At 34.7% G+C, this 23,354-nt stretch overlaps 1 protein-coding gene across 1 annotated transcript in view; it reads right to left on the reverse strand.

The window, feature by feature from the left end:
- CDIN1 (CDAN1 interacting nuclease 1) overlaps nt 1-23,354 on the reverse strand; it is a 134,244-nt gene that overhangs the window by 78,446 nt on the left and 32,444 nt on the right. The window contains exons 4-5 of the mRNA XM_070940235.1: nt 20,510-20,570; nt 16,268-16,340 (exon numbers count right to left, since the gene is read on the reverse strand). Of these exons, the coding sequence (XP_070796336.1) occupies nt 16,268-16,340; nt 20,510-20,570 (134 nt within the window). The remainder of the gene's footprint in view (nt 1-16,267; nt 16,341-20,509; nt 20,571-23,354) is intronic.

Genomic DNA, 23,354 nt, shown 5'->3' on the forward strand with positions numbered 1-23,354 from the left:
AATATATACTTAAATTATACTGGAAATATTCAGTGAACTAAATGCAACCAAAGGTTTTTCTTAACGAAGGAGATTTACAATTGGTCTATATCAGTGATGGCTAATCTTTTTGCTGTCGCTTGCCAAAAGCGTGAGGAGCGTGGGGGGAGGGTCACGTGCATGCATGCTCACACCCATAATTCAATGCGCCCCCCCCCCCATGCATGTGAGTATAACCCCCCATGCTCCCCACGCTTTTGGCACACAATGGCCCGGTGGGCTTATGGGAATGTGGCAATAAATTAAATTTAAAATATTTTTTTTCCAAATTGTCAAAACACATTTTAGGGATTAATAGATTAACTAAAGTTTTTGCAGACTAAGTTGTATATTTGTCAGCCATTACGAAAAACTTGAAGAAGATGCTGCTACTACTGTGGCGATGGTGGCGGAAGAGGAGGAGGAAGAGGAGGAGGAGAAGGAAGAGGAGGGTGATGAGGATGATTTATGTCCCTGTCATTCCCCATTGAGTTTAGGACAGCCTACATAGATATGAAAGTTTATCATATTATTGCTTTGGGATAAACAACAGTATTCAAAGCATAGAAAAGAGAAAAGAAGATTGAAAAGGTAAGCAAAATAAATTAAAAGCAGAAGATACAAGAAAAGAAAATGTCTAAAATTCTCTACTTGGATTTTTGATTCTTCCAGCAGCATGTCACCAAGCAGGATTCTGATTAGACTGCTACTGGAAGTGTGTGTTGGGAGGGGGGGGGGAGAATTTTTTTCTCATTTTCCTTTCATCCTCCAACCCACTCAAGGAGAACTGCTGTGGAAAGAAGTAATCAGTGAAGATCATCACCTTCCTTCAATATAGTCAACAGAAAAATTCCCTAAAGATGAAGTCAGTCATTGAAAGGAAAACTCCTTTTGTCTATAAAATGTTCTACTGAATTTAACCTATTGACTGCTAAGACAATATCATTAGAACTCCATGATAAAATATGCAGATGTATTCCTAGTTTTACACACAATTCAGAATAAGATGTTTAAAAGGCAAAGCACAGATCAATTGTTTCATTCAGTTTAAAACATGGTAACAGATTCCAGGGAACCTTGTTTAAAATTAATATTCTACAAATGAAGAGTTACTAGTTATTAAAGAAGGCCTTCTCCCATTTAATTGATTCTTTGCTTTTCAGACTAAGAAGATACCTATTCTTGATACATGAGTAGGGTTAGGCTATTGCCACCTATTTATCAAGTGGTATTATTTTGCTGCCATCTAGCAGTCATCAAGATTTATGCAACTAAAATCCAAGAGCCCTAGAAAGAACGCTAGTTTCCATTTTGGTAAGTGGATGTTATGTGTTTAGCCAAATCCAGCTGGGTAGTTATTTTGAAAACTGCCATTGTTTCCAGGGGTAGCTATTTTATGGTAGCAGCACTCATTGCTAGATCTAGGTAACCTGCCAAAATGTTGAAACCATGCTTTCAAGTATCTGATATACCACTTCTGAAAAATACACACATTTTAAAACAAAGTCCTCTCCAATTAGTTTTTTTTGGGCAATCAAATCTGGGCTGCAAAGATATGGAAAACCACTAGATAGTAACAGAATGATGTAGACCCGTGATGGCGAACCTATGGCACGCGTGCCACAAGTGGCATGCAGAGCTATATCGGTGGGCATGGGAGCGTTGCCCTAGCTCAGCTGCAGCATGCACTGGCCAGCTGATTTTCAGGCCTTCCAGGCCCACTGGAAGTTGGGAAACAGGCTGTTTCTGGCCTCCAGAGAGCCTCGGGGGGGGGAGGAGGGTGGTTCGCTCTCCCAGGCTCCAGAGGCTTTCTAGGAGCATAAGGAGGGCAAAAACGGTCTTTCCCCCCGGAGGCCAGAACCAGCCCATTTGCTGACTTCCGGTGGGACCAGAAACTTTATTTAATCCATTAATCCCTAAAATGTGTTTTGACAATTTGGAAAATCTTTATTTTTAAAATATCTCATACTGTATTATTTTGCCACATCCCCATTAACATATTAGATGATTTTCTTTCAAAAATTTAAGATCTTGGGAGGTTTGTAAATAATATGACATTTCTTCAGATACCCTGAAGGTCACATAGGTCTATGATCTGAAAACAAGTTATATTTCAGTTATTGTTCAGTTGTTTAGTTACTTCCAATTAATTTCAACTAGAGTAACAGTAGCTTTATTAGCTACTGTCAAGAACTGCTTCTTGAATCTGTATAATCTAAAGCTTAATACACCAGTAGTAATATTTCATATTCTACCATCCTCTTTTTCTATTGTCTTTAATAATGCACCCTGTTATTAACACAGCTGCCTGCAATTTCTGCAGGCTCAAGGTTGACTCAGCCTTCCATCCTTTCTAAGGTAGGTGAAATGAGGACCCAGTTTGTGGGGGCAATAAGCTGACTTTGTATAAATATACAAAAGTATGAAGGCTATTGCTTAACGCATTGTAAGCCGCCCTGAGTCTCCGGAGAAGGGCAGCATATAAATCAAATTTAAAAAAAAATTAAATTAAATATCCTCAGTTTTAGCTTCCATAGTGTTATCATCAGGATATCTAAGGTTGTTAAACTTTCAATTTGAACTTTCTTCAAATTGAATACATACAAGCATACATGATGTTCAATTCCTGAGCAAATCACAATGTACATAGTACAGAAAAAGGGAAAAAAGTGGTATCTGAAAAAATTAAAGACACATCAGAAAAAAATATAGCTAAATCTATTTTAAGTCAACACTGTTCACTATACCAATCTTGCAAGTCATCTTTGTTTCTACTATGTCTACTATGTCCATATGCAACTTCATATTTTGCCTTTTCTTTTTTAAACATTTCACTTCTCTCTAAAGATTTCATCAACTCCTTAATTCAGTCTTCTCTTTTTCTGTCAGCCTATTCATTTTTCTTTTATATATTTGTTTATAATTCAGTCCTCATTCATTCTATCTCCTTGACTAAACCATCTCAACATATCTTTTTTATGCTGTTTATTCATGTTTGTATTCAATATTAATCATTCATTATCTATTAGTTCTTAAGCCTATTTTATTACTTGTTTGTTTGTTTGTTTGTTTGTTTGTTTGTTTGTTTGTTTATACATCACCTTTTAGTATTTTTACAAATAACCCAAAGCAGCTAACATACTCAACATATCTTCCTACTTCTATTTTTCTCACAACAACCCTATCATGTGAGTTGGGCTGAGACACTGTGACTGGCCCAAAGTCCTCTTATTTCTTTTTATTTTATCACACATGCTTCTTAAGTACTCTATTCCCATTGATTCAATTTACTTTTATGTTTCTCTTTAGATGCCCAAGATTCACCTCCATGTAACAAACTGGGCAGAAGTACTTTCTTATACATAACTAGTTTGCTTTTTCTAATATAAAACGTCATTCTTCAAAATAGACTAAGTACTACCCACTATCTTTCTCCTAACATTTGCACTTCTTAAAATGTCCTCATCCATCTTCCCATTTTTAGTCAACATTCTACCCAAGTACAGAAATTCAACTACTTACTCTAGTATTTCACTACTGTATTTATGTATAACTTGTTTATGTTTATTGTTATATATGGTTATTGTATAGCTATAATTTTTCATTCTATTTTTCCTGTCAGGCATTATTATTTTATTCTTTGATATATAATTTGCATAAAAATAATCTAACCTGAAAATTAATGCATCAAATTTGCATCATAAAAACTAATATTTGCTGAACATCATTTAGATTGTTATTCAACAACGCAACTTCTGTATATAAAAGTACATGCATATTAATGGTCCCAAACAACACGCCATTAAGATCACCACAAACACTTTTTATACATTTACCCATACTTTAAATAGTCATTTTTCTCTTATTCCTTGCTCAACATTCAAGCATTTAAGCATTCCATTTACGTCCAAGAATGCTTTACTTCTACTACATACCACTCTTATCAGCCAGCAACCAAACAGCACCATTGTATTCATGCAAAGCATCCTAGAATCCAAGCCTATTTTCCTAATCATACATTTCCTCTGAATCAATCAATATATAAAAATATGCATTGTATCTCATTAACCTGCTAAAGAACAAAACCCCCCACTATTTTTCAAAAACCTTATCTGTCTTAAAACCATAATGCACTTGTAATCTTGCAATCTTGTTCTGCATGTTCATTCCTTTTTTCCTGTATACTTATTCTTGAAAACTTACCTTATACTATGTATATAAAATAGATTTTTTTTCTAAGGATATACTCACTAAACAGTCCTTATTATCATGCCTTATTGAGTCTGGATTGCATAATATTACAGGATGTTCCAAAAACTCAAATCTGTTCTTCTATTTCACGCAATTTGCTGAAGCATATCATGCAATTGCCCTCAACTAATGGATTCCTATTTTCTTATCTCCCCCTCCCCTACAACTCTTCAGATTCATACTTTCTGACATACATTTTAGCGACTTCATTCAGACCCACTACATCTTTTCCTTTTCTTTTAGAGTTTTAGAGACACAGTTTATATTTCCTTTCCTTTAATCTCATTTGTAATTCATGCTCTTTGCCATTTATTCCTTTTTCTAAGTCATAGTTTTCCATACGTGATGGTTGGCACTTGATGGGCCCAGATATGTCCACTGCCCATCATGATTTTGATCCATTCAGATTGTCATTGAATAGAACAGTTTTTAGTATCAAAGGGAAGGTGTAGAGCAGTTGATCCATTTTAGTCATACCCAAGCAAGTTACATAGAAAATCCCTGATAAAGATATTAGTTAGTTACATCGGATAGATAGAATGTCACATACACAATGCAAACCCAGTTTTATTTCAGGCATGCTCACCCTAATCTAGAGACAAGTTTACAAGTCAATATAGATTCCAGCTGCAATCTATGCACTCAACTGACACACTCAAAATGAATTGCATTTCCGAATTTAGCTGTATTGTAGCCAGTTGTGTTTTTTGTCATGACCATATTTTAAACCAGCTGAAGTTTGTCTCTGGCACTCTCTATTGAACAGAAATTACTGACATAAGGTAAATAGCACTTCTCAGTGTATGGTTAGATTCACACATTACAAACCTACAGTTTGCATTAATCACAACTGAAGATATTATGACCTAGTTCATATATAGTGAGTGGTCTATTGACATACAGTGGTCCAATGACAAAGATGCAAACAATGGACTTGAAGAATGAGTAAAATAAAAATACAGAGGTTAAATTTAAGGTAAGCTTTTAAAATAAAAGCCTTATAAAATCCTCTCCTTTATTTACCTCTTAAAGGCCATGTATGGATCTCTGTCAGAGAGAAGTCAAACTTGACTAAGAAAAACACATAAGCAGCTTGCAGTTGTGATTAGGAGGGTTTTTGCACAGCTTTGTCTTGTGGCGAGTTGCTAGATCATCAGACCCTGCTTAGAAGTCATTCGTTTCCCAGTCATCTCTAGACTGGATTACTGCAACACATTCTATATGAGGTTGCCCTTGTATCCAGAAGTTTCAGCTAACACACGATACATCTGAAGCTTCTGGGCAGTTATATGTATTCCTAGAGCAGTGCATGTTAGACACCTCTGTTCCACAAACTGCATTGATTGCTAGTTTGCTTCCGATCCAGTTCAAAATGCTGGTTTTAACCTTTAAAGCCCTTCCTGGACTATCTGAGAGATGACCTCTCTCTGCCCACCCCATTAGATCTGGCAGGCAAGGTATGCTGCAGGTGCCACATGCTAGAACCGTGATGGCAAACCTATGGCACGCGTGCCACAGGTGGCACGCAGCGCCCTCTCTGTGGGCACGCGAGCGGTCGCCCCAGTTCAGCTCTGCTGCACATGCATGTGCACCTCCTGCCGGCAAGCTGGTCTTTGGGTCTCTGCCATGCATACGTGGTGGGTGCATGAGCATTGCATTTTGGGGGTTCGGGCACACTTTGGGCACTTGGTCTGGAAAAGGTTAGCCATCACTGCACTAGAACATTTCTTCTCTGCCATAACACTTGCCTTATGGATCATTGTCTTCCCTCCTCCAAGATAGATTAGCTCCATCCCTTCCAACATTCTGGAAGTCCCTCAAGACTTGGTTATGTTATCAGGCTTCGGGCTCCTACACTTAATTTTACAAAATGTTACATACTATTTTAAATTAAGAATGGATCTTGTATTAGTCAAAAGTCTCCTTTATTATGTCCTGACCACAAGCCATGTAGTTTTGGGCATCATAATTCCTCACTACTGCTTTTGTCACATTACCCAAGAAAGAAAAGCATATTTTCCAAAATAGATCATTTCCTTGATTAAACTTTGCTGAAGATATAAATAATTTTGGGGAAGGAGTCTCCTTAAGACACAAAATTGATTTTTATGTAAGAATTATTTATTATATTACCTTCAAAGAATTCCTTGGACCATATGATACTTGCTCTTTGAATTTGTATTTCTATTAAAAATACTGAAGCTTCTATGAATTATTTTCTTATACAATTCTCTTGATGCAAACTTGAACTATAGTATCTTTCTTTTGTATACAGACTTTGCTCAGGGTGGATATTTATTATTCTATACAATCCACAGTTGCAATGCTCTTCACCTATTTTGCTCACATTTTACATAATTTGCAGGAAAATTACATTACTTCTCAAGAAGCTAAGTCAAAGTGCAGGAGTAAGGTGATAGCTCAGTGAACACCTGCAAGGAAGTAATATAACGGGTAGTTGTAAAATTAGAGACAAATGTATCTGTACAATAATTTTTGCTCTAGGAAGATCATTTGAAGAAATTGTTCTGCACTATCACCATTTACTGTATGAACTTTTCAAAATTTAGAAACCTGTATCAATTTAATTCTGAGAATCTCAAAAACTTTTAGAATCAACTGAAATCTAGTATCTTTCTTTCTGATATATAATTGTGTGTGTTCACATACAAATTATATAAAAGCCAATTTGTCCTGGTGGTTAAGTCACCCAGCTAGAAAGCAGAAGACCATGAGTTCAAGTTCCAATAGCCATGGAAGCCAATTGGGTGACTTCTAGCCAATCACTCTCTCTTAACCCAACCCATCTCACAGAGTTGTTGTGGGGAAAATAGAGGATGAAGATGTGTTAAATATGTTTGTTGCCTTGAGTTATTTGTAAAAATAACAAATGTGTTATATAAATTACAGTAAATAAATAAATGCCACTATACTACTAACATATATATTCTGAATAGTTTCTTATTAATAAAGCAGAAGTTATAAAAGCAATTTTTACATTGCTAATCATATATGCTATTCAAGTATTTACCTTAGAAGAATATTACAATTGTGTTCTTAAATAACGTAACTTCAACTGGAGTTGAAGTTTTATTTGCTGGGAAGACAACAATGGATTTACACAAGCTCCCTCTCTCCTTGGTGTAAAATCTTAAATTCAGGATCATCTTCCTTTCCTGTGAGTACATTTTTTTCAACAAATTGCTTACCATTGATTTGACTTTGTAATGCTTCTGGGACGAATTAAGGCAGTTTTCTTTATTTTAGAGTTTACACTAAACATTTTATCTCTTCTCCTCTTTGAAACAGAAGGAACCTATGCTACCAGTTTTCATCAATCATTGCTAAAGAGGATTGTAAGAGCATCAATGGAACTAAGGGACGCTGGGATACTCATTCTTGATTTAGATTATGAACTAAAACCACTATGATACTAACCAATATAAACCATTCTAAGACTCTGTCGGCTAAAGGTCAGAAACAGCAGATTGAAATGGTTTTTAAAATATTTCTTTTCCTTTAAAATGTTGGCTGGGAATCCTAAATTGAATATGAGAAAGGGAGTTCTTTTTGGATCAACAAATGTCAATCAATCAAATACAACAACCAGGTCCAATTGGATGATCTTCATGTTCATGTCAATTGTGTCCTACTGCCTTCATTTTGGCCTTCCATGTGGGTGTTTGCCATCAGTGTTAAAGTGAAGGGTGCTGCTTGCAGGATATTGCTATACTATTGTAGTCATCCCGTCCCCCCATATTTTCACCATATGAGCTATGTACAATGTAGAGTTTACACAAAATTAAAAGTATAATTTGGAGAAAGAAGAGCAAATTTTCTGAAATAACCAATCATTATCCAATGTTATAGCTAACTTAAACTAGGAATAATATAGGACAGAATGTTCTTCACAGTGGATCTGTTCAAATTTGAGAAAAAGGTTCTTTTCTTCAAGGTTCAGAAAAAACATACTTAAACTAGGACCTTTACGTTTGCTATGGTTAGCAACGACAGTAGGAATGACTACAAATTGATCTAACCATGTTTTGAGAGTTCCCTTGATTGAGCTCTCAACATTGAGGAAGTTGTTTTCCCTTTCTCTGAATTCCAGTGTTTGGGAAGTAAGAGTGAGAAACAGCTGATATCCATGCCTTACTTGGCTGTTGTGAGAAACAAGAATAAACGTTTTCAAGACTTTTCACTTGCTATGAATTAGAATTAGGTTTATCACATCCATGACTGCTTCTCTTTAAGCCCATGGTTTTGAAGAATTTTGAATGAACAAAACATTGTTTAATATTTATGGGACACCAGGGATTTCACATGGGGAACAAAAATTCTCTTTAAGGTCAATCTTAAATTTATTTATTTTTAAGAAATGATCTTGGCTGAAAGTCCCTGGCACACTGCATGTTAACTCTCAAACACATTTTGTTCCAAGTCACATAGCCTCAGTGGAGATGCAAGCAGGGATGTGTGGGCATTATCACTGCATAAACTTAGGTCATCATGTCATGTGGACATGGTTTTCTAATATTTTTAATTATACAGTCAAGGAAAATTATCAGAGGACCACTATCTGATGACGAAAAGATTAAGAGCTTGCAGTCCTTTAATATTTTGCACCAACAAATAGAAAATTAACACATGATGTTGGTATATAATGTTAGAAACTTGCAGGACTTGCAAGTACATAGGAATTCATGTACTTATAAGTCTGTTAGTTGGGATTACTATTATGTTGTCTCCTTTATTTTTAAGCATGGATACCAACTTATTTAAAATTCTTGTGCAAGGGGTCCCCAAGGGATCCCCAACTTGGAAGCTTTAAGACTTGTGGACTTCAATTCCCAGAGTTCTCCAGCCAGCTGCCAAGTTTGAAGACCTCTGTATTACAATCTGCCTCTGAAAAAAAACCTGTACTTCAATCATTTCATGGCTGACTGTGAAAAAATCTAATCCATCTCCTTATCTTTCAGCTTTCTATGGTTAACTGTCTCCCAGACTACTAACTCCTGTTCATAATGTTCCCATTATCATCATCTTTTTCTTGTACTTCAGTGATCATATATTGCTTCTCAACTTCTGCTGTTTCAATCAGCATTAAAATAATTTCATCTCTAATTGTAACTGAACATTTATCTTCAAGAAAAAAAAAGAACTGTCTGCTTATCCTGTAATAATGGCTCCATTATTATCAGTTATTGAATTTTAATTTTTGACTTGTGTCTTAATAGTTGATATTTTAATTTCAGATCTCACTATTTACTTATGTTTAAAATTGAACGTCAGCTAATTCATAGTAGTAACTTAATGAAGGAATACAATTTTTAAAAGACAAGCAACTTTATTGGTTATATAACAAATTGCCCATACATTTTTCAAACAACTTTTTGAAATCACTAAATTAGATTGTCCGAACCTAGGGTTTGGTGAGCAGCAAAATTAATATCTGGAATAAGTAATGAATGGGATGAAGACCGATAAGCTGAAACCCAACCCTGATAAATAACAGGTACTATTTACCAGATGGTTAATTAATCAAAAAACAGATGTTTAAACTATATGGATACGATTGTATGCACTGTGGAGAATAGATATCTATTTATTAATGATTCAGTTATGTCCTAATTATTTTACCAAACTCCAGGCAGTTTACAGTAAAATCCCTAAAGACAGCAAAAAGAATCATGTATAAAGACCAAAAGTTAAAATGAACAATTAGCAATACAATTAATTCAAAATTATTGAAAACAGCTAGTGAAACACTTAATTCCCAAAGGTGCAGTGACAATGTTTTTGCCACTTTTCTTATGGATGGAGCACAACTAAATAAGGCCAAGCTATTCTACAGAGTTGGGACAAACATAAATAAAGCCTGTTTCTTGGATCCTATTTTCCTGCCCTGGAGCATTACTTGGATGGTGACTAAAATGGTTAGATTCTCCTTGGAAAAGATGGTTTTGAAAATAACCCAGACCCAAACCGTATACAGTTTTATAGGTCATAAACACTTTTAATTGGGGTTGGAAATTAAGAGGGACTAAATGTCTTGTTCGTGAAGTTATCAGTTCAGATTAAGGGAATAATAGTTGCTTTCCTGCACAGAGAGAACTTTGCCAATCTTGTGCTTTTGGTAGCTTTTCAGTGAAATTACTGCACTGTACTGTTTGCAGGGCTAACTTTGAAGACTATTTAAAAAGCACAGCTTGTTCAAGAAAAAAGACCCCCTATATCATATAATTGATTCCATTGCTACTTAAATAACTTTCAGATGTTTATTCAATTCTAAGAGAGTTATATCCGTTTGTTCAGCAATTAGTCCCATTTCATCCTAAAACACACACTTGTAATGGTATGTAGGAATATCCTTGGGAAATGGGGTGGGGAGGACAGATGCTTCCCAGAGAATGATCAGATAAGAGGGAGAGGAGCCCACAGCTGCACAACAGACAGACAAAGAAACTCAGAAGGGATCCTAACTAACTTATCAGGCTGTAAAAAGAGACAGTGAGATTTGATTTGTACTTTCAGATTTGCAAGATTCTGTTAATAAAGTAGAATTTGTCCATCTGGTCTATTTCCTGTCTGGTCTACCTGTAAGGGCTGACAACATTTGGTCATCTTTGGCGATCCTGATTAAGATCCATCATCTATGAAGACAACATTATTTTGGGAGAAAGCTTCCTGTTCAGCCCACTAATCATATTAACTTGTCAGAAATGCATTTGTAGGTGTTAGGCAAATACCTCTTTATGTTTCTTGGCATTTTAACTTGATATTTTATGCAGCTCTTTTTATTCTGCTCTTCTGCTGTTGTTATTTTTGCAATGTATTTTTTTAGAATGGAAGCTTTTATATAGTGATGAAATATTCATAAAATAAAATAAGCATTAAAAATATCATTACTCTCCTGGGAAGTATGCATGATCTTCCTTTTTCTAGTCTTCAGGAAGAGTTTGACAATATATTTATTCAACTATGCCCTCAACAATTTCAGTGAGCTATGCTTTTAATTAACATCTCATGTTGCTATTTTCTTCTGTATTTTGTCTTGTTTTTATCATTTTGTGCTTTATTCCTTTATATCATTTCTATCATATCTGTTTATCATTAAAACAGTCCCAAAGTAAGGTCTGATCTGAGGCTTTCTTATGTTGTATTTTTAAACTGAATTCCACTTCTGTAATTTATGCTGAACTTCTACACTACAAATCTATTAGTAGTAAACATTTCTCCATCAAGGGAATCTGTTCTTTTCATTTTTACAAAGTTCCTGGTTTTCAACTTTTGATGATTATTGTTATTATGAATTTACATATTTTGGCTCTTAGCCCAATAAATCTTGGGTTGTATATTTATATTGTAATAAAGTTTGAAGTTATTTTGAATCATTGTTCGAAAGCAGTCATTTCATTTATTAACAAAATACAGTAAGCATAACTTTTTATGTTGAACTTAGATTTCTGGATCCCTAGATAATTTTTTATAGCATTTAAATAACAAGATACACCAGATTTAGAGCTCTTGATCCTAGGAAGTTAGTGCCTGTACTTTCCTGTCATAATACATTTTTAGAATGTAAATATTTCAGTTATAATACAATCATATGACAAAGTTTATACCAAAGGGAGGAAATTAAAACCAGAAGCCCTAAAACAGTTCAAGGCAAAAACTCTTGCTCAAGTTTTATATGTAACATAACAGAATAACAGAATTGGAAGGGACCTTGGAGGTCTTCTAGTCCAACCCCCCCACACAAGCAGGAGAGCCTATACCATTCTGAATAAATGGCTGTCCAATCTCTTCTTTAAAACTTCCAGTGTTGGAGCATCCACATATTCTGGAGGCAAGTCGTCCCACTGATTAATTGTTCTCACTGTCAGGTTGGTTGGATTAGTTTCCATCCATTAGTTTCCAGGTTGGATTAGTTTCCATCCATTGCTTCTTCTGGTACTTTGGGGCAGTCCCTCAAATATTGGAACACTGCTATCATGTCACCCCTAGTCCTTCTTTTCACTAGACTAGACATAACCAATTCCTGTAATGTAAATGGAACTTTATATGAAGAAATTCTATCTCAAGAGAATATTTGCTAAGATCCATACTGTCAGATCCATGGTGTATCAAAAGTCTAGTACCTAGGTCCACGATAGAATGCCCCAAGTAGAAGAAAAAGCATAGTGGTGAATCATAACATATTGGTTAAAGATAATATTCTTCCTAAGGGCCTGTTTCCAGTAATTTTGAAGCATGACCATTCCTCACCATGGATATTAGCACTGAATGAGAGACTAGGGTACTCTGAGCTTGCCATGGATTTTCTTTGATCATCTAGGGTTTCTGTTGTTGTTGTTCAATCATGAAGATATGTCTAACTCTTTGCTACTCCACAACATGCCACGATCATAGGCAAAAAAAAAAAAAGTTCTTCAAAAGATGAATGATAATGGAAACTAAAATGAAATCAGCACCCTTTTCCAAATCAGGGTTCTGATAGTGAAATGCACAGGTGAATCTATTAGATATTGACCTTCCCAAGAAAGGGTTTTTAGAGCTAGGGAAAATTGACTTTATTGCAAGCCATTCACCAAAACCTCACTAATAGAATGCAATTATCCATGTGTCTCTGCAAAAATAGAAACTGTTCAACAGTGTTTATTTTTACAGGGAACTGTACAAGGATTATATACTCTTTTGCTGCAACATCTCCTAAGGACAGAGATATATTCCAGTCATGTGGGGTTTTTTTAGACTCCGACCATGTTACATGAACTCAAATGCCAAATTTTATGCAGCTGGGTGAAAAAGCTGCAATAACTAGTGCAAATGTGACAAATACCCTTAATTTTAGTTTATTAATTTTCATCTGTTTTGGTTTTATTTTATTTTATTTTATTTATACATAATAACAAATTTGATTTGAATTATGCTGAAGTATATGTCATCATGTCCAAATATTTTTCTCTTAGGTGAGCATGGACAGGATTGCAATGGTAATAAATCACAAAAGATTCAAATAAAATCTGGTTCTTTTTCTCTCCTTCCAGCTGTGTAACTCAAAGGGAATGACTCTGGATAAATGCAGTCTGCAATCCTTGATATATATAAATCATTCAGCTTAAAAGTGAAATCTAAGTCCAATAATCATTTCCAAAACTGCATATTGTTAAACAGTATTACCAGAGCAATAAACTGTTTCTGTCAGTCTCTCAGTGTCAATTCCTATACCTTTCAGTATAGAACAATTTAAAGCTATACATTGATCTACTGAAAGTAATAGTACATATACAATACACACCTGCCCCTATGGGAAGATTCCCCCTCATCTACTGTTAAAGGTAAAAATTAGAAATACAAACCAAGACTGACTGAGGCCAGCAGCTCATTAAAGCTGGGGTGATTTCCCCTATATAGAATTCTATTGATCTCTATAGTCCGAGCTAGACAAAAAGTGTGGTCAGGGAGGGGATGATGGATGCCTTTGCCAATAGTACTGAACAAACCTGTTAGCTAATTGCTACCAAAGACAATTATCCCTGCATTGCTTCATAATGGAAACACATTACAAAACTCTAATATACACACAGGGAAATTTGATGATTTGACTGCGGAGCCATGTGCATTGAATTTCATTGCCAAAGGCCAGCCAGGTCATTGCTGTGAAAGGGGAAGAGAATGTCAGAATAAAAGCTACCCTACCTTTCAGCTCTTTTCTAAAATCACTTTGTGCCAACTCCATGGAGCCCCCTGATCTGGCACGAATAAAAGCTTCTTCCCACCCTCAAAAGAAGCGTTCTCTTGGAAAACATTAATATATTACAGTTGCTTTGACCATAGTTAAGATTTTTATGCTCACATTCAGACTACTGGCAATTATTGTTAATTTAAACTGCGGTCACACACTCCCTTGAACTTGGAAATTGTATAAGCGAATGCATAGCATCAATTTATTAGAAATCCAGAAGGAAATAATAACACTTCCAATAATCAAAACACCGGTGCAGTATAGAAATATTTCAAGGGAATAACATGTTTGAATATACACAGTTGAAACCATTGTTCTTTCTCTCTCTAGAAAATAGGCGCTTAAAATAAGTTTTTTTTTTTTCTAAATTCAGAATATGTATTCTAAATATGGTTAGCACACACACTGAAGGCTTACACTGCTAATGCTGGAGCTTAAGATTCTCAGCCACAATCCATTTAAAAACTTCTATTCAGTTGTTTGATTATATAATATTACAGAATGATGGAAATTAAATACAAAGAGCGGAAGCTGTGCCAGCATTATAAAAATAAATTAAACAGTTGCAGAATTTATGATCAATCTATTAGCTTTATAATTCACAAGCCAATGAATTCCACTTTATAGGGTCTGATACTGTGCTGCAGAGAGTAGTCTACCTGCCTCGGATTGTGCAGACTACTATTTTGACAAGATCTGGATAGCAGTAGGTCCAAAGCAATCAGAAGGTTGACTTTGACAAATGGAGGTGCTGCAGCGAAGTTGAAAATAACACACATCCACTTTAATCTCTTTCTTGATTAAATCGAAACCATACCATTCTGACATCATGTGATTTGCTCATGAAGCATCACTGCAGGTTACTTTAAAGGCTACATCTATTGAGATGATATTGAATTTTTAGAGGAAGTACTTTAATTCATTCAAATGAAACCGTCATGAAGTAACCCTAGCAGTCACCAACCACACAGCTTCCCCCCCAAAATAAAAAAGGTCTATAGAAAAATCCTAGCTTTAAAAAAATAAAAGGGGAAAGGAATAATAATAATAATAATAATAATAATAATAATAATAAATCCCTTCTCTAATTTATTGGATGATAGATTTTTTTTCAGACTGCTTATTTTTTTTACCAAAGAATAAAAAAAAAAAAAATACATGTGTCAAGTATGTTCTAAATCTTTTCACCATTCTCATCGTCAAATTCCAAAGGTAAACATTACAATAGATAATAAAAATGCAAAAGATGAAATTGTCTTTTCTTACATGAGACTAGGCAAATATTTATGGGGCAGTTGACAAACTCCTGCCTAGTAAAGGAGCCAACACTGAGAGCAATTACCCTGATATTCATGACTCACTTTGAATATCACATTGAATATTACTCATAAATCTTTTACGAGCACATCCCCAGAGCTCACTTAACAGCCGGTTTTAATCATGCAGTTGACACAGAGAAAATAACAAAATGTATTTTTTCAGTGGCAAATTAATTTAGCCTTGAACCTCCTCCTGAAGCTGTATTTTTTTCATTTTTTTTTTCTGTCTAATACTGAGCTCAGTTAAATTCACCTTAAAGTTTTGAGGTTCCAGAATGTTAAAGTAAATAAGTTTCTTTTCAAGAATTATTTGGCAAAAATATTTATGCCATGAACCAATTACAGTTGAAAAACTTTGAATTCTTATTAATGTCTAATGAACTTCAAAAACATGCTTATTTCTTGAATTCTTGATGAAAGAATTGCCCCCCAACAGAAGAAGTCTATCAGTAACATTTTGCCTTAAAATATGACAGTAGGCAATTAGAGTGCTATTTTTAAAGGGACATAAACAATTATCTATAGTGTGTTATAATCTGTTACCATAACTGTTATGATCTTAAACGAATCAGTTCCACATGTAATACTAAGAAGTATTTTTTTCTGTACAAAAGAATTGTGAAGACAGAAACAAATATAAATTCTGTGACAAAAGATAAGATATATATTCAAGTGCAAAAAACCTCTGAGGATGAAAACAACTTGTGTTACAGTTCTTACTTAATTATTTAATTAATTTTATTTATATCCTGCCTTTCCTCCAAGAAGTCAATGTGGAATATGCAATATAACCATAATAGTTTTCCCCTACAACAACTGGAAATTTTATGAGATTTTAAAAGCTGCCTTTTATTCACTTTACATTTTTAGTAATTTAGTAGTACATTTTAGTTGTGTATCAATAAGCTTAAATATTTTTTAAATTACTTACGTACTGATCCATCTTGCTCTTGTAGAAATCTTTCTAACACAATTCGAGCCATAAGTGATGGGGCAAAATCCACCTTAGAAGAAAGATAAACTGTAACCAACTTTCATTAAAATGTGGTTTTATTTCATCACTCAGATCAATAAAGAGGTGTCAAGGATGCATCCTCCATTATCTCAGTCATCCTTTCCAAACGGTACATTTCTCTGACATGATAAGAATTATGCTATAATCTGATAAATAAATCTTTTTGACCACAACATACAATGTTATATGCAATCGTATTTGTGTTGCAATGTATGGACTTGGATTTCAATTTTAAAACATTAGACATAATAGTTCATTTTACTGATTTGTGTTTATTACATTGTTTGAAATGATCATGGATAAGATTAAATAACATGTTTAACATTTACACAGTAGAAGTGAGACCTGAAACAAAAGGTTGCAGTATGACTTCATTAATTCAGTGTCACTTAGCTGACTCCTTTGGCATACTCTGTTCCTTCTGCCCATGCATGTTTTCAAGCTCAACTAAATTACTTTGTGGTTGAGATTGCTCAGTGCTCCTTCTTGGCTGATGCTCTCTATCTCTCATTGTGGAGAAGAGGAGAGATTGTATTTTTATTTCTTAGCACTTTTATATAGGTTGCGAACCAGAATTTGCTACTGCAATATTATTACAATACTACATCCTCCAATTTGGTGTCCTCTAGATGGACATCATTACATGTTTACTCCAGTGAGAATTCTTCAATAACAAAATAATGTCTCAAATAACAAAGACATTTTAATTTATTTTTCCAATATAGCTATTATAAATTTAAAGGTTACTACATTGTACATTGTATTACAACCCACTGAAATTATTGTGATTTATGCAGACAAATTTTGTGCAAAGTTGAACGCATCAAGAATGTCTACATTTCTTATTTGTTTGGAAAACTCTAAGGGATTTTTGAAAAGATTTTATTTTTTAAATTAGTAATGATAAAAATACAGATATATAGGTACTGTTATATCTAGATCAATCACTTTGTATAGTATAACCTAAAGGTTATGAAAAAAAATGAATATAGAGAAACATGGATTTCTCAAATATACTTAGGAAATGAACATCTATTTAAAAATATCTACTACTTCATTGTTAAGGCTTACATTTATTAAACAGTGTGAAATATACTCTTGAGCAGATGCCAGACTTTGAAGGAAAATAACTGCAAATGATAACATTTTTCATTTTATATGTTTTGAAATATATTCAAAATTCATATATTTGGGAAAACAAAACTTATTTTGATTTCTACATGCTTTTTTCCCTAAATGTATATGTACTTTGATGCACTGAATTTCCTCCTAATAGAAAGAAATGTTTTTTACAAAGAATTGCTTATTTCTGGTAGCTCACATCAGAGCTGACACATGAAAAATGGTGAAATTACTGAAGGTAGACCAGCCAGAATAAGGACTACCTTATTAGTTCAGGTACTTGCATCTTCCTAATTTTCATATTAATCATGAATTTGTCTGAAATAGGGCCATCATACTTTATGTCAGAATGTAACATGTAAGTAATATTCATAGTGTTTCAAATCTCACTAGAAAATATTTGGTGAGAATGACTAATTTTATTTTTAACACATATATGAGTTGCTTTCATTTAAAAAAAACCCTTTAATTTAAATTATACAATGGTCATATTTAATCTTTTTAAAAGCTTCGACATCTCATAAAAATACAAGGCACTCTTCTGATTTAGCATATTATATGCTGTAATGCATGTTATATGTTTCTGATCAATTTTTACAGCAATCACTTATTGACTCAAAGTGTTACCATTATACTGTTGATCAGCAGATGGAGAAATTTGTCATTTAAATGTTAACTGGGAGTCCTCCTGGATAGGCAGCTGTCCTTGGAGGAACATCTGACGGCTGTAACCAGGGGGACCTTTTGTCAGGTTCGCCTGATCCGCCAGTTACGGCCCTTTCTTGATCGGGATTCCTTGTGCACAGTCACTCATGCCCTCGTCACCTCTCGCCTTGACTACTGCAACGCTCTCTACATGGGGCTCCCCTTGAGGAGCACCCGGAGGCTCCAACTGGTCCAGAATGCAGCAGCGCGGGTAGTGACGGGAGCAGCCTGGCGCTCCCATGTAACACCGCTCCTGCGCGAGCTGCACTGGCTCCCAGTGGTCTTCCGGGTGCGCTTCAAGGTGTTGGTTATCACCTTTAAAGCGCTCCATGGCATAGGGCCTAGCTATCTTCGAGACCGCCTGCTGCCACCGACGATCTCCCATCGACCTGTGCGCTCCCACAGAGAGGGCCTCCTCGGGGTGCCATCAGCCAAACAGTGCAGGCTGGTGACCCCCAGGGGGAGGGCCTTCTCTGTGGGGGCACCTACCCTCTGGAATCAATTGCCTCCAGAGATAAGGAGAATCCAAGACCTCGGTGCCTTCCGCCGTGCCCTTAAAACCTTCCTTTTCCAGCAAGCCGGGCTGGCCTAATTTTTTAAGTGTTTTTAAGTGTTTTGTTTATTGTTTTTAATTAATGGGGCCAAATTTATATATGTATATTTTAACTGTATTTTAATATTTGTACTTGATGTTTTTACTTGGCTGTTCACCGCCCTGAGTCCTCAGGGAGAAGGGCGGTATACAAATTCAAAATAAAATAAAATAAAATAAAAATAAACTACCACATAAAATGGCAACTTGATTGTGTAGAAATAGACATCACATGTTTGATATCCCCATATTTCCCTAATATGCTAAAATTGATTACAAAAATGTACATTTCCTATATATCTGCATGTACTATTAAACAGTTATTTCAACTGTTTAATTTTAAGCTTTAAACTTAAAAATTTTAAATAATTTTATTTATTTCTACATTTACAATTTAAGAAGCCCTAGGTGTATGAATTGCTAAGATGTTCTAACATAGTATTTGAATAAGAGAATGCTTTATGTACCAGAATTATCTGTTAAAAATGGAGATTGAAGGGGGAGGGGGCGCTGATGCAAGCAAGACTATACACATTATATGTTTATGTGCCTATCTAGGACAAGGTGCTTATTTTTAACAATATCTATGTATTGTATTTGATTTAATAATATTCTTTTGTCCAAAATAAAGAGAATAGTATAACACTACAATATGTCAGAAGTTACAAGAACTATCCCTTTGGTATCAGAACAAACAATCTTTTATATTTGGTAGTGTTACAATATGTAGAAATTTTAAAGACCATTAAAACCATTCAGTATCTGGTAGATAATTACTCAATTGTAAACCATACTTCCTAATGTAATGAGTAGAGCTTGCTGTACAGTTCCATTTATCTCTTTTGGGGGGTGGGGTTACTAAAGATTTTAGCACTTAGAAGAAATAAATCCAGTGCATTTTTTATAATTTTACAAAACTATTTGCAAACATATTGTAATATTAAAATCAAATAATATGATACTGTTACAATATATAACCATGTTACAAGTTTAAAAAGATAGGACTCCTCTTGGGAAACCATAGAGAAAGTTTATAAACTTTCTGTGCCTACCGTAGCAAATAATCTTCTCCAATGTATTATATAGCATGTTAAAGCAGTCGTCATTCTGGTTGGTTTACGCAAACATTGGTTTGTCTCAGTAAGTCCATTGGTGACCTGGCTAATATTTCAGGAAGCCATGTTGCACTTAAACTAAGCTTCTATTTTTTAGTATCTACATATAATTTACATTGACATGAATATTTCATCCCAAAAATGCAGGAGTTTTCTTCTATTAAATGTGGATAACAACAATATAAACAATTAAAACTCACACCACACTTCTTTGAACTTTGATGTTCAGGAAGAACAGTTTCATTAATATTAAACCCATTTTCCCATTAAATCCCATATTAAAAAGATTTGAAAAAATAGAAAATAAAGGAAATTCATTTTATTGTAAAACCATAGTGTATATTATGGATATTTCTCTAAAAACAAAGCAATTAAACCAGTTCCTCAGAATCTCAATCTCTCTCTCTCTCTCTCCATAAATTACACAAATATATTCAAAAGGTAATATGTTGGTTACCTTAATTGATTAATTAATATATTTGTTTGTGCTCCTATTACAAGCAGATCAACATTTTAAATATATGATGTGCCCTAAAACTACATATATATTTAAGAATACTTCTTAAAAACCTCTACAGATAAGGATCTTACATTTTAAGAAAAAGATTTTTAAAAAATTATTACCTCATTGGCCAGTTCCAATAATACAGGAGAAGCTGCATTTTTAGACACACCTTTCAGGTATCTGGACAAGACAAAAATAAAAAGCTGTGGTAGATTCAATGAAAAGGCCAGCAATGAAGACTTACTACCTCTCTCTGTCTCTCTTTCTCTTTATCTGTCTCTCCCACTTTCACTAGGGCAAGAAATAAATTGAATACAGATTATATGTATAAGTAGCTTAAGATATAAATATTTGGAAAGCTGTCCTTAATCTCAGACTCTATGCAAATCAAAAGCACAATTATTACTAAAATTCTGAAAGGAAAAAAAGGAATATTACAGTTACACACAGAATACAAAACTATTGTTTTTAGGTTTCTGAAGCTGTACTCAATATTCTTTGACTGTCCCATGAACTTGACTCTAGATATGAATCTTATTTTGTGTGTGTGTGTGTGTGTGTGTGTGTGTGTGTGTGTAATAGATAAAAATACCTGTACGATTATTAAAGACATTTGACGAAAAGGGCAGCAGTTTCACTCTCTAGAGTTACATACTTCCATTTGTAGAACTTGAAGAGTGATGTAAACAGGTTAGAAGTTTGAGAATAGAAGAGCAGTGGGTTACACCCTAATATATTTGATGGGAGATTAAGCAGATGATGGCCTATAGAAATCATGATCAGGATCATCCAGGAGGTTACGTGGATTTATGGACATTAGATTATGTCTGTGAAAAAGTATACACAATCCAATTGTAGTGGATATACACTTCAGAATAGAATTAGAAGGAACAGCTTCAATTTGGTAGCATTTGGGAGAGAGGGTTTTTTTTATAAGATCAATTGGAAGAGATCACATCCAACATTATTTTGGGAGGAACAAAACCAACATTGTGTCAAAACAAAAAGAAAAACAAGTAATCAGACAATTCCCACTTCATATCAAATCTGAAAATGCTAAAATATACATTATTTTCAAAGGCCAAAGCTGACATTTGGAATTAGATTTTTGTAAGTTTAGTTTTTATTCTTTATATAAATGGGAGACTCCAACATTTTGGGGAGTATTTAAAACATACTTTCTCAATGACAGAAGAAGAGGTCTCACTCTACTGTTATGCCTCCTACTCTAAGCTCTTCTTTTCATAGGGAATCAGACTACTTCTGATGTCTTTATCCTAGATATCTTAAACTTGAATTGTTCAACATACTTTTCATGTCAAAAATCCTTAATCCCTTTGCAAGGACATCAGGTGAGAACAGTCATAGGAATTTCTGTAGATAAAAATCCAGCCAAATTTGAAGTCGAAAATGAACCTGATGCTCAGTTATCCACTGGAATCAAGAGTCAGACTATTCAAGAATTAATTTGAATCCTATCTGTGAACCTTCAATGAGATCAAATTCTAGTGCTTTATTACTCACATGTCAGAACATCACAGACTTGGAAGGGACTTTTAAGGTTATCTAATCCAATGCTTTGTCAAATATAGGGTCTACCAGAGGTGGTCTAATAGATGACTATTTGCCTTCTATTTCATGATTTATGCAGGGGAGGAAAATTTGCCACTTTATGTGGCAGCTTGTTCCACAAGCTAAGAATTTCTACTATCAGGAACACTGTCCTGCCATTCATTCTACATTCTAGGTACTACTACTACTACTACTACTGCATCACTACTATTCAGTGATGGGCTGCTGCTGGTTGTAACAACCAATTTGCCCAGTACCGAAAATATGAGCGCATGCACGTGCACGTTCGCTTTGCTTGCATGCCTTCTGCGCATGCATACGGCCTTAAAAAACACGGTGATAAAGGATGGGTATAGGACCGGTAGTTGTGAACCCCACCCGCGGGTCACAACTATCGGTTCGCCTGAACCGGTCCGAACTGGCAGCAGCCCACCTCTGCTACTACTACTACGCTATGTGATAAATAATATTTGAAAACTGCCATCATATCTCTCCTTAGTTATACATATCCATTAAACCATTCATAACAGAAATTGATTTTCAGACCCTTACAGTCTACTTTGGTAACCCTCCTCTAAACTCATTCCAATTTGCTACTGTCCTTTTTTATATTTGATGCCTATAAATGAATCCCAAAGTTGTGTCTACCCATCTTTCTGTGGTTCTGCAGAAAAAAAAAGGTATACATCACATGTTGTTGGATTGCAGAAACCCAAAGTGGGATTCTTTTTTAAATAGCCACTAGTTTTCTTTGAAAACATGCAGTTTACATTCAGAAGTTCTCCTCTATTGTTTATATTTGAGCTTAGACCCTGACACAGGTGCAGACTACAGTTCCTTTTCCTATATTTTTTTTAAAAGTATCCCTAGCATTTCTTAGTGATAAAACATATGGTTCTAGGAAAATGTATTCATCTGTTTTGGATTTTATGAATGTTTGCATGTCTTTGCCATTTTTCCACCAGAGGCTCAGGTGAGTTCTACTAATATAGAAAGTCTGCCTGAAGTTTTGGTACTTCTTGTCTTTATTTCAAAAAGAAAGTAACCCGTGTGAAAAACTAATCTCCCTAGTTAGATTCCGTAACTAGCTGTACCACCATTAGCTATAATAACTGAAATAAAATATTTGTAAAATTAGTGATAAATCTTTTATACTGCATCAGTTTTGGTTTATTCTTCTATGGCAAACTACTTTAATTCAGTTAACATTTGAGGATTTTCTAGCATAAACTGCTAATATCAGATTTAGCTCTGGACTTCGACCTGGCTAGGTTCTGAATGGATTATCATTCTTTTATAGACTTGCTTGCATTTTTTCAATCATTTTAGCTATATACATACAATATCCTTCTTATAAGCCATGCACTTTCATTAATGTAGCTGGTTATGTTT

The sequence above is a fragment of the Pituophis catenifer genome, unplaced genomic scaffold, assembly GCF_029215685.1.
Source record: "Pituophis catenifer annectens isolate HBS135680 unplaced genomic scaffold, rPitCat1.0.hap2 SCAF_1, whole genome shotgun sequence".
NCBI lineage: Eukaryota > Metazoa > Chordata > Lepidosauria > Squamata > Colubridae > Pituophis > Pituophis catenifer.